Source organism: Pyxicephalus adspersus, chromosome 2 (genome assembly GCF_032062135.1).
Source record: "Pyxicephalus adspersus chromosome 2, UCB_Pads_2.0, whole genome shotgun sequence".
In the NCBI taxonomy this organism is placed as follows: Eukaryota; Metazoa; Chordata; class Amphibia; order Anura; family Pyxicephalidae; genus Pyxicephalus; species Pyxicephalus adspersus.
The window spans coordinates 35522730-35534383 of NC_092859.1; the positions used below are offsets into that span (position 1 = coordinate 35522730).

The window sequence follows — 11654 nt, forward strand, 5'->3', positions numbered from 1 at the left end:
CGGAGAGCGACGTGGGACGATCAGCGGGACCTTGGCCGGCGGAACGCGGGATGCTGGCCGGCGGAACACGGACCCGACGCTGGAATACAGACCCGACACTGGATGAGCACAGGTAAGTGGGATTTAAAGGTAAGTCGAAAAAATACGGGCTTATCCCAAATAGCATTTTTTTTAAGACGAAAAATTACGGGGTTAGCGGTTAGGGGGTTAAGCTGATTTTTGTGTATTTTAATTTTATTAAAAGTATTTTTTTTTTACATGATTGTGTGTTTTAAACATTTTTTCTATTCATGATATCTACTAGAACCCTATTCGGACATATTTCTGTAAGTTACAGGTCTACAATTTAAAAAAAAAAATTCATTAAAACCTGTAACACTTTTGGTACAGAAATCTAGACCTCAGTGTAACGCCCAGGTGGTTAAAGCTGCAGGAACTTTCCAGAACATGCAACATACTACACACGTTTCATAACAAAGCCTGCAACCAAACGTAAAAGGCTTTGAATGTCACGTGCTTCTCAACTTCCTATCACTACACAGATATCTGAAAACGCTTCGGCCATCTTTGAAGAGGTATACCGTTAAAAAGTCATCTTTAAGAAAGATATTTAAAATAAATTACATTTTATAAACTGATAAGCAAATTATTCATGCAAAAAAAGATATAAATCTCATCAGGAGTAGCCATAATTCAGTGACAACTAACTGCAGATCGCAATGCATCATGGCATTGCAGTGTGGCTGATTTTCCACAGGTTTGGGCAGCGCTTAGGCGGAAACTACAATTCCCAGCATAACTCGGGGTTTAAAGGGGACTGACCAATCACAGTATAGGTTGTGTAGTGCTAGAGAAGTCCGGTGCAAGGGGACAGCAGTGTCTACTGTGCAGGTAACAGCTTGTTGTGACAGTATAGTGCTTTGTGTGCATAGATCTGTGTGTGCCACAACCATGAGGGAGTATACTGCATGGGTCAGTGTAGAAGTTACATAATTCCTCCATATTACTCACAGGTCAGTCAGTACAGCATTTAGGTCAAACGTGTCTGTGCAGTATTAAGGAGTCCTCCTCATGCAATAAGAACTGCCTCTCAAGGGTAAAGATGAGCAGAATGCTGAATATATAGCTGTTTTACCTGTGAAAAGTTTTGTATTTCTGACCATTCAGTCCCAAGATAAATACAGCTCTGCTACAAAGTGCAGATCTAACTTTTATCCCCCTCACCCACCCAGTCTGTGGTTAGACAGAGAGAGGGGAAGCAGCAGCGTGATGATCATATCTTTGTCACACTGTTCTCTCTCAATGTAAATAAAGGAAAATTAATAAAGCCACCAATGTGCTAATCAAATGACATTTTCATGGATTTTCAACAAATCAATCCATTGCAGCCAGGAATGTTCATGCCAAGGCTAGTGTAGTAGAAAGGTCAGTTTATTTAGCACATATGGGGATTAAAGCAGTCTGCACCAAGATTATTTTATTATTCCAATAGAAGATGTAGGTAATAAATTGCATTGATCTATTCATTCTACTTGCAATTAAACCCTGGGCAAACTTTCCCTATAATTGTGTGTGGTCAGCATAAGGGCCAATGTATATAGGGAAATGCAGCATGCTTTCAGGATGGTGCAGCTTGCATTTGAGCTGTTTTAAATGATCCTGCATTTCCATTGACTTGAATAGGAAGAAAAGATGTTGTTGTACTCTGTTTATATACATACATTTAAAGCATTGTCTCCAATTTATGAATTTTCAGCAAAGATCCTAATGGGAGAGCAGACTGTGCCTTTATACAAACTTCAGCAGGCTTTTCACAAGTTTTGAATAGTCTACTGCAAGCCTGCTTTTGGCTTTCCTGTTGTGATCTGTTTTTAATTTTATGGGCTTAGATCAGCCTTTCTCTGAGTTTTTATCATAAGGGAACCCTTAAAAATTACTTTCAGGTCTTCTGGGAACCTCCGCTACAAATACTTTATCCACAGCTCACATACAGCAGTATATTAGTGTGGTGGTCATTAGGAAAATGCCTCTTATATTGCTAGTCATTGGCAAGAATGTCTCCCTTACAGCCAACAATATCATTGGTGTCAGAGAGACATAAATTGCTCATTGTGATGATCAGTGGTCGCCACTGGTGGTCCACCAAAAAATTTGGACGTTATTTGCCATTTTCATATTTTGTTAATAATAAAACAAAAATAATATTCTAATAAATTCTTATATTCTGAATGACATTTTTTGCCTTTATATTGCACTAAATTCACAAACTGTACTAGAGGCGGAAAAACAAGGGAGGCGCAGTGTGACGTCAGTGTTGTATGAGGCAACCGCTGCTGAGCCGTACGCTTCAATATTGTTTCCACCATTACAACAGTCACCCCGCTCCCTGAATACAGATTCTCATCCGATTGTTTTATTTTATTTGTTTATTTCGCAGATGTTGTTTTAGGTAAGTATGACCTTAACTGTGTATTTTTCTATAACTGTTATTTTAATGGCATCAAATAGTTTGACTTTGATAACTATAATTTCTTGTTTGGTCTTAGATTCAAATGAAATAAACTCATAATGAGTGAGAAAAAGCAAACAAATATTTTGCATTTCTTTAGTAATACCAAAGGTAATATAACTAATGATAATAGAAACAAAAGTAATACTTCACTTAACCGTGATCTGACCAATGAATCAGAGCCTTCACAGTCCTTGTCAGGCACCATTAGCAAGATCAGTATTTTACAAATGTATTTATCTTTTTTAAAAAAAATTCATATTAATGGTCTGCAGGATTTAAAATTATGAATTTAGTGGTCTGTGAGGTCTGAAAGGTTGGTGACCGCTGGTCTAGGGAGCTCTGGTTTAGAAACCATGTCCTAGATGTTAATATTACTATATATATTGATATATATATATACCCTGTGTAAACTCTGTGTCCCCCTCTGTGTGATAGTTTTGGGTCTAATGATTTGAAACCTGGAATACCAAGATGTTTTTCAATGGCTATGCAGAAGTAGAGAACCCCATAATTGTTGATTGGGTGAACAAAATGAGAAAGATTCTTTAAAACAGCTTGAAACTCACTGATTCACTTTGCAGATACTTTGCAATAGTTTACCATATACACAGTTCTTATACAGACTGAGGGCCAATGTTTATACATAATAAGCTATAAAATTGTCCTGTTTCTTGTATGAACCATATCAAACCATTTTCTTGTTCTGATGTAGTATATTGTATTAACTTAAAATTGTGTGGATTTATAACATCTCTGCTTTTATGTTTTGTTCTGTCTTTTTTATGTGCTGCTTTTCTTCTTTCTCTAGGATGAATTCAAGATCATTTCTTTGAACACTTCAAAGCAGTAATGCTGAAAACTATTGTCAGTACTGTTATAAGGTGCCACAATGGGGTGTGGAGAACACCTTTTCAATGCAGACATTTTTATATACCCATCATGGGATTTAGCAGGACATATACTACTTCAAAATCAGGAACAATTGGGGAGGAAAATCAAAATACACTCGAGAACCTTTATAAACTATCTGTCAATATTAAAAAGATTCGCCGGTTGAAAGGTTGGGTTCTTTGTAAGGAGGTGGCTTATGTCGAAGAGACAGCTGAGATTTTGAAGAGTATGGGAGCAAATTCCACAATGGTGGCCAATATCCTAGAATCTTGTCCTGAGGCTTTTCTACAGGAACCTGCAGAGATCAAGGTCCAAAAGTCCATATGGAACTTAGTCTGTCCTAAAGATCAGGAGCTGATTGCAATTATCGAGAAGTTTCCAGATTCTTTCTTTGGTTTTAAGAGTCTTAAAAACCAACAAGACAACATCAGATACTTTCATGATCTGGGACTTGGCAACAAAATCGTTTGCAGGCTGTTAACAAGCGCTCCGCAAATCTTTTGTAATCAGATTGAAGACAATAAGAAAATGATCAATGCTCTGGAAGAAAATTACTGTAGTCTGGGAGGAACAAAAGAAAACTTTAAAACTTGGTTAATGAAATTGTTAAGTCAAGATCCATTTGTGGTGACCAAGTCCTCTTCGACTTTGAAGGAGAATGTGAAATTTCTACAGAGTTTAGGATTTAGAGATGCAGAAGTTTTGAAACTTTTATCCAACCTTAAAGGGTTTATCTTCGACATGACCTGCAGCAACATAAAATTGGGTGTTCTGTTTACAAAAACTACATTTGACTGTAGCGATGAAGAGCTAAGGCAGCTAGTTATGAAATGTCCGGCTCTTCTTTATTATTCCGTTCCGCTGCTGGAAGAGAGATTGAAACATTTACTCCGAGAAGGCGCCACTGTAAGCCAAGTTAAGGAGTGTCCCAACGTTTTAGAGCTCACTCCACAAATTATACAGTTCAGAGCTACAAAAGTCAAACAGTTAGGTCGGCAAATAAAGGATCAAAACTTGGAGGTACTTAATGGGACTAAGAAAGATTTTGAAGCCAATTTTGTCAAGTTGCAGTTGCGAAGAGAAAGACCTTTATTTAACCCTGTTGCCCCATTGAATGTGGACGAATGATGGGGATGTGCCAATTCATGCGAAAGTCAGCAAGGTTGACACACTTTATATTTTACCAAAACCGATATCATTGAAAAAAAGTGGTCCATTCATTAAAAATTCAAGAAAGCCACTGCATTTTTTCACTTCAAATGAACAACATTGTCACTTTACTACAGGGAGTAAAACAAATTACAGATATACTGGCAGCGTCAACAGGTAATAGGAATATGTTATAGGGGGATTCAGAACAACAAATACACTGTGTTATTGCTAGTGGTAAATGCATCATTCAGTTCAAATTTTCACTTTGCCTAGGATTCTATTTTAATTTAGATTTGTTAGCCCCACCCAGGCAAAATTGCTTGATAAAGTAATCCAAAATACCTAAAAATTTAGCCATCTGGCCCTTCAAGTTACATGACCTTCCAGCACTTTCCTTGAAAATTTGTGGATTTTTTTATATCACAAGAATATGCTACTCCTCAGTGAATCCTCAAGTTTCCCTAAGGGCTGGGGAAAGATTGCTAGATGTCACAATTGCTTAGGGTGAAAAGCCAAGAGAGTGAGCGCAAGAGCAGTGAACTACAGTAAGCTCATTTGTGCCCAGACTATCGGCATTATAATAATGATATACAGGTAGTCCCGGAGTTAAGGACATGTGACATATGGAGGACTCCTAGATACGAACGGGCTTTCCTGCCTTTCCCCCGTATGTAACCTGGGGACTACCTGTAATCTGAAAAAGCAACAAACAGTGTAAAGTTGGATTTCAGTAAACACCCGCTGGTTGTTTACATTGTTGTTTTTTTTAATCTTATGAGTCTCATATATATATATATATATATATATATATATATGTGCCTTATTAGTGTGCTCAGCTTTGGAACTTTGGAGCTGTCACAGAATGTAACAAGTTCTGTAGTAAAAATAAAATAATAGATAAACCCAAAAAGCCAGCAGCTTGCAGAATTTTTTGATCAATGGATTAGGGAGAGCTCTGTGACTAGAGGTGAGCATGGGCTCAATGAATCCACTGTCTTCTAATCCAAGAGTTTTTTTGTTCCATTCAGCAAAGTGAAATGTGTTGGCCTTTAGTCCCTCCACACTGTGGCCCTTTTTTTGTAAATAGTGCAGGCTCCGGTATGTGCATGGAAGTCTGCAGTAACTTACATCAGATAGTAATATCTTCTCCCCCCTTTCTATGTATCTGTGTTGTGAACTTTACAAAGCTTTGAGGTTAAAAAGATGAAGAAGGACTTTTTTTCAAGTATGTTTACTGCTTGTTCAGAATATGTAAACACTTTAGTGTTCTTGAACTGGGCAAAGGTTCACTTTAAGTATTCCCTAGCCTTTTGTGGGAATGGTGTCTGCAAACTAAAAAGTTTTTAGTACTTTGAGTATGGTGACTTCAATTACCTACTAAGTGACACCATTAATGAGATTTTCCAGCCCTTGCCATCAAAAATGCAGTTGGTGCCACTCTTTGTCATTGAATTACCCAGTTTTATTTATATACATTTTAGACCACTCGCTAGCCTTTAGCAGGAGGCTAGACAAATTTAAAAGTCTGGTGGTCAAATTTTACTGTTGAGGTACACAGAGAATAAAAAGAAAATAAAAACTTTCAATAGGGACACCTATTCCAGTAAAAACTTTTTCTTAGTCTTCCACTTCAGGAGAATATTAAAGACACATCTCCTTAATGGTACATCCTTCCTCCTCTATCCAAAACAAACCAAAAAGTTCTTGCTATATGTACACTTTAAAATATCAGGTTAGAGTGAAGTTGGATTTTATTGCCATGTGTTCTGTCGATGGATTGTTGAAAAAAAAAACCTTTCCGAAGTCCACATTTATTCTGTTTCATTGACCTTTTATATACATATATATATATATATATATATATATATATATATTATTGTTTGATTGCTTTATCTTTGTCATAGCCCAGACAGATGATGTTCAGGATAAACCACTTTACACAATAATTAGTATATTTAAAAATAGATTATAGTTAGATGAATGTATATGTAAATAAATTGTGTGCATAAAAAAAAAAATATGTGCATAAATTTGCCTGTAAAGGGTGAACTTGTCCTCATCCGCCTTATGGGGACATTAGAACTTATAGGGAAGGTGGAGTGGGTGGGAACCTACCTAAACCTAGACCCCTTTTATTGCAAGGCACATTCATTTATGGCTTGTTTTCACTGCAGGTTAACAAATACATATGCATTGTTATGCACATTGCAATGCTCTGTGTTTGACAGGTTGTTTACTTAAATCAACTGCAGAATGCAGAACATCGCATATAAATATAGGGCATTTGGGGTGCCATTACCAGTAAATGGCAACCCAGCACATTCTACATGCATTACCCTGCATTGTGATAATGCTTACAATCAATACAGTGAATAAGCCCTTAGGTTTTTTCTTTTTTTTACCCTGATAGTGTCACTTTATTCATGACAGCTTTCTGTAGGAAGGTAGATAAGCAGCATAAAAAGCAAATATTTCAGGGTACTTTGGGATTTCAGGTCTGTCGTTCAGCTAATGAACATAGGTGTTTTGAGGAAATCAATCTCAAAGCTTTCATTTGTTCACTATAGCCAAGTCAGACTGTGAGCTGCTCTCCTAAGAGGAGAAGCAAATTGCCTGTAGCTTATTACTGTGAAATGCAGAGTGCACACTTCTGATTAGTGCCTGTGCCGCAGTGAGCTAGAAATGTTGTTTGAAATTGCCTGTCCTTTGACCTCAAAGATTTGCAGGAAAATAGAAAAATATTGCTAAATCCACTATTAATGAAAGTGGATTACCTTGTATTTAATATAATTACAGAATGGAGCATTAATGACCCAACATAGAAAACTGTAGACTTTTATGTGTCTATATTTGACCAGCCAATGAGGATTTTGCAAAAATGGGCTGAAAATGTCTGGAAAAAGTAAAGTATAAAATATGGGGCAGTCAATATTGGTAATAGCCCCCATATTTTCCCATGCTCCTCACCTTTCCAGCACTCTTATCACAATCATGAGCAAAGAGAAATACCTGGAATTTTTGATATAGCTTTAAACACTTACTGGGTACCCAAATACCTGTTTCCAGGTCCCATCACTCTGCACAGACAACGCACAGTTTTTCTTTAGGATACTTTATATTTCAATACTGTCTGATTCATGAACTTGGAACAAGCATACAGATTGGAAAATCAAAGTGAAATCAGAGCTCATGATCAACATATTCATTCCGGATCAGAAAGCCACTGGCTTAGCATGACAGCCAATCTAATAGCATTTTCAGGAAGTTAGCAAGGGCAACCTTTATTTTCCAACAATACAGTTTTCCTTTAAATGTGTCTAAAACTAAAGTCTGATATTGTAATATGCGATAAAGACCCGGGTGACAGCACAGAAGCAATTAAATGCCAGGGACAGACCACTGTTACCATACAGATAAAAGTACCTAAACAAGAACATTCATGGCAGAATCACTGGATATTATTTTAATATACAGTTAGGTCCATTAATATTTGGACAAAGACAACTTTTTTCTAATTTTGGTTCTGTACATTACCACTATTAATTTTAAATGAAACAACTCAGATGCAGTTGAACTGAAGATTTTCAGCTTTAATTCAGTGGGTTGAACAACAAGGTTGCACAAAAACGTGAGGAACTAAAGCCTTTTTTTACACAATCACTTCATTTCAGTAATTGGACAATTGACTCAAAGGCTATTTCATGGGCTGGTGTGGGCAATTCCTTCGTTGGTCATTATCAATTAAGCAGATAACAGGGCCTGGAGTTGAATGGGGGGGGGGGGGCTGCTTGTATTTGGAACATACAGTCAAATGAGCTCTCCATGCAGGTGAAAACCCATCCGAGAAATTGCTACAATATTAGGAGTGGCAAAATCTACAGTTTGGTACATCATGAGAAAGAAACCAAGCACTGGTGAACTCAGCTATGCCAAAAGAGCTGGACAGAAGACAACAGTGGTGGATGTTCGGAGAATAATTTCCATGGTGAAGAGAAACCCCTTCACAACAGCCAACCAAGTGAACAACACTCTCCAGGAGGTAGAAGTATCGATATCCAAGTCTACCATAAAGAGAAGACTGCATGAAAGTAAATACAGAGGGTGCACTGCAAGGTACAAGCCCCTTATAAGCTTCAAGAATAGAAAGGCTAGATTGGACTTTTCTCAAAAACATCTAAAAAAGCCAGCACAGTTCTAGAAAAACATTCTTTGGACAGATGAAACCAAGATCAACCTTTACCAGAATGATGGCAAGAAAAAAGTAGGGAGAAGGCGTGGAACAGCTCATGATCCAAAGCATACCACATCATCTGTAAAACATGGTGGAGGCAGTGTGATGGCTTGGGCGTGCTTGGCTGCCATGGCACTGGGACACTAGTGTTTATCCATGATGTGACACAGGACAGAAGCAGCAGAATGAATTCTGAGGTGTTCAGAGACATACTGTCTGCTCAAATCCAGCTAAATGCAGTCACATTGATTAGGAGGCGTTTCATAATACAGGGGGACAATGACCCAAAACATACAGCCAAAGCAACCCAGGAGTTTAATAAAGCAAAGAAGTGGAATATTCTTGAATGGCCAAGTCAGTCACCGGATCTGAACCCAATTGAGCATGCATTTTGCTTGTTGAAGACTATAAACTTCGGACAGAAAGGCCCACAAACAAACAGCAACTGAAAGCCACTGCAGTAAAGGCCTGGCAGAGCATTAAAAAGGAGGAAACCCAGCATCTGGTGATGTCCATGGGTTCAAGACTACAGGCTGTCATTGCAAGCAAAGGGGTTTCAACCAAGTATTAGAAATGAACATTTTATTTTCAGCTTTTTAATTTGTCCAATTACTTTTGAGCCCTTGAAATGAAGTGATTGTGTAAAAAAAAAGGCTTTAGTTCCTCACATTTTTATGCAATCTTTTTGTTCAACCCACTGAATTAAAGCTGAAAGGCTGAGTTGTTTCATTTAAAACCTATTGTGGTAATGTACAGAACCAAAATTAGAAAAAAAGCTGTCTCTGTCCAAATATTTATGGACCTAACTTTAAATTGCAGATTTTGATTTAAAGCAGTGGACCAACCTTTCCGACCTCATGGACCACTAAATTTACCGATCTTGGACTGCGCATGTGCAGGGAGCTCTGTGTCATTCAAAGGGGAAGAATCTTCCCTCAGAGTGATATCATGACACCAGAACGTGCCCACTCTCCCATCACAGGCTCAGACCCTCCTTTGGAAAATAGTGCAGGGCTGTGGACGCAACAAAAGTTGCTGGGCCTGCGATGGGACAGTGGGCGGGTTGTATCCATACGGGGAACAGAGCCGTGAACCACTAGTTGGCGACCGCTGATTTAAAGTACATGTAGTAGGAGATATTATATATATTTAAACTTTTAGTATACTTAATGTTAAATTTTTTTCTAACACAATTTTGCTACTGTGTACATGGGCCCCTGCATTGCAATATAGGCATTCTGCGGGAATATGTATGAGGCGGCAGCCTGCTGAACCTTCTGGGATTACTGAATTAGTATAGATAAATTACTCATTGACTATTGGTGCCCTTCGTTAATCTTTATGACGTTATCAGGTTACTGGAGCCATCTTATAGTTTAATGAATTATTTTATGATTGGAACTGAAAAATATGATGTATTGCTTTATAAAAGTGGCAGATATCTCAGTTAATTATAATTCTGGATGACGCGTTGCTTGTAAACTGCCTCAGGCATCTGTCTTCACCTGCAGAAAACGGTGATGTTTTCTATATTGTGTTGCTGATCTCTGCAGCTAAGGCCAGCTAATTCTGTTTATCGGCAAGTGATCACCTATTTAGAAAATTGTTATGCACTACACTGTCTGCCTAGAGGCAATTGTTTTTTGACCGATCCATTAAGTGATCTGCACAATGTCACTGTGCGGAGCACTGCTAAATTCTCTAAACTCCAGGCATATGGCTAAATGCACGATACATACACACATACACATATATAAACTATTTTGTTAAAAAGTGTATTTTTCTGTTAATTTCATCCTGGGATTTACACAGTTGAGCCACATAGCACAGGCCTATGGGGAAGTATAAATAGTTTCAATTGGCTTCCTGTAAAAGAAGACCTTCAATACTTGCCTGCCTGTCCTGCTGCTGTGTTCCAGTCTTCACTCTTATGAAGACCATATGCCAAAATCTGCCATTCCTCTGGGATCCCCACTGAGTGAGTTCCGCCAAGTCATTATGGACAAATTAAGTTCTGAGACAGTAAATGTAAATACTCTACAATGGGGACACAAATATATGTTTGTATATTGCTGAAGATCTAGTACACTTGTTAATTTTTTTTGTTCTGTCTCTTTTTCAGTGACCCCGTTCCCCTCATTGCTTCCTCAGGTGTCACAGAAATTAAAAAAATGGAAGGAAATCTCCCAAATTCTATATTTAAGAAATAAAAATGTTTTAGTTGGAGTAGGCATTAATGCTCCTTGTGTATAACTTTGTAGTCATTGTGTAAAGGATACAAACCAAGGTGGCAATTAATTTTAGTTAGTCTGCTCATTAGCTGTTACGCTGTAATAATGACTGAATGCATGCTTTTGTCTGTTTACTACTTTCAAATAATTTATAAACAGAGCCAATTAGCATTACAACAACACCTTCAGTGCTTCTATTCCATAACCTAGATGTACTGTACCTGTTTTATTCCTAACTATATAATGTTCTCATAATATTTAACAAAATATGATAAAGCTGGCCACTAACATCCAGGAATGATCTGATCAACATGCATGACACACTGTTTAGTTATAGGGGAGAAGTGGAGAGGGCTGCTATAAATATATGCCCATGCGGAGTAAACTATAGTCATCCCACAAGGTGTTCTGTTCAAATGAGTTTCCAAAAATGCTAACATGGATTTGTCAGTGGTCTCATAAACTATGGATAAGAAGCCCTGTGAAAGCACCTCTTTGGGCAAAGTGCTCAGTGATTGAGCTTACATACCCAGCACTGCTTTAGATTGATGGAAGAGGGTCACATGATCCACATACCTGGAAGTACCAGGTATTTTTCTTAGTTGCAGGGGGGAAATGTAAAATGAATATAATTGGG

At 37.9% G+C, this 11654-nt stretch overlaps 1 protein-coding gene across 2 annotated transcripts; it reads left to right on the forward strand.

Moving 5' to 3' along the window:
• Positions 1–819: 819 nt before the first annotated feature.
• MTERF2 (mitochondrial transcription termination factor 2) lies at positions 820–11162 on the forward strand. 2 transcript variants are annotated; one of them, XR_011919368.1, is made up of 3 exons: positions 820–891; positions 3321–4729; positions 10909–11162. XR_011919368.1 is itself a non-coding variant. In XM_072400401.1 (2 exons), the coding sequence occupies exon 2, from the start codon at positions 3362–3364 to the stop codon at positions 4529–4531; it is 1170 nt and encodes a 389-aa protein (XP_072256502.1). In that variant the 5' UTR covers positions 820–891; positions 3321–3361; the 3' UTR covers positions 4532–6363. The 2 variants fall into 2 exon arrangements, 1 of the variants encoding a protein (XP_072256502.1); XM_072400401.1 differs by lacking the exon at positions 10909–11162 and having other exon boundaries at positions 3321–6363.
• The last annotated feature ends 492 nt before the right edge of the window (positions 11163–11654 follow it).

Coding starts and splice junctions, on each gene's coding strand:
- MTERF2 (XM_072400401.1), top strand. CDS start 3,362: ATGCTGAAAACTATTGTCAGTACTGTTATAAGGTGCCACAATGGGGTG.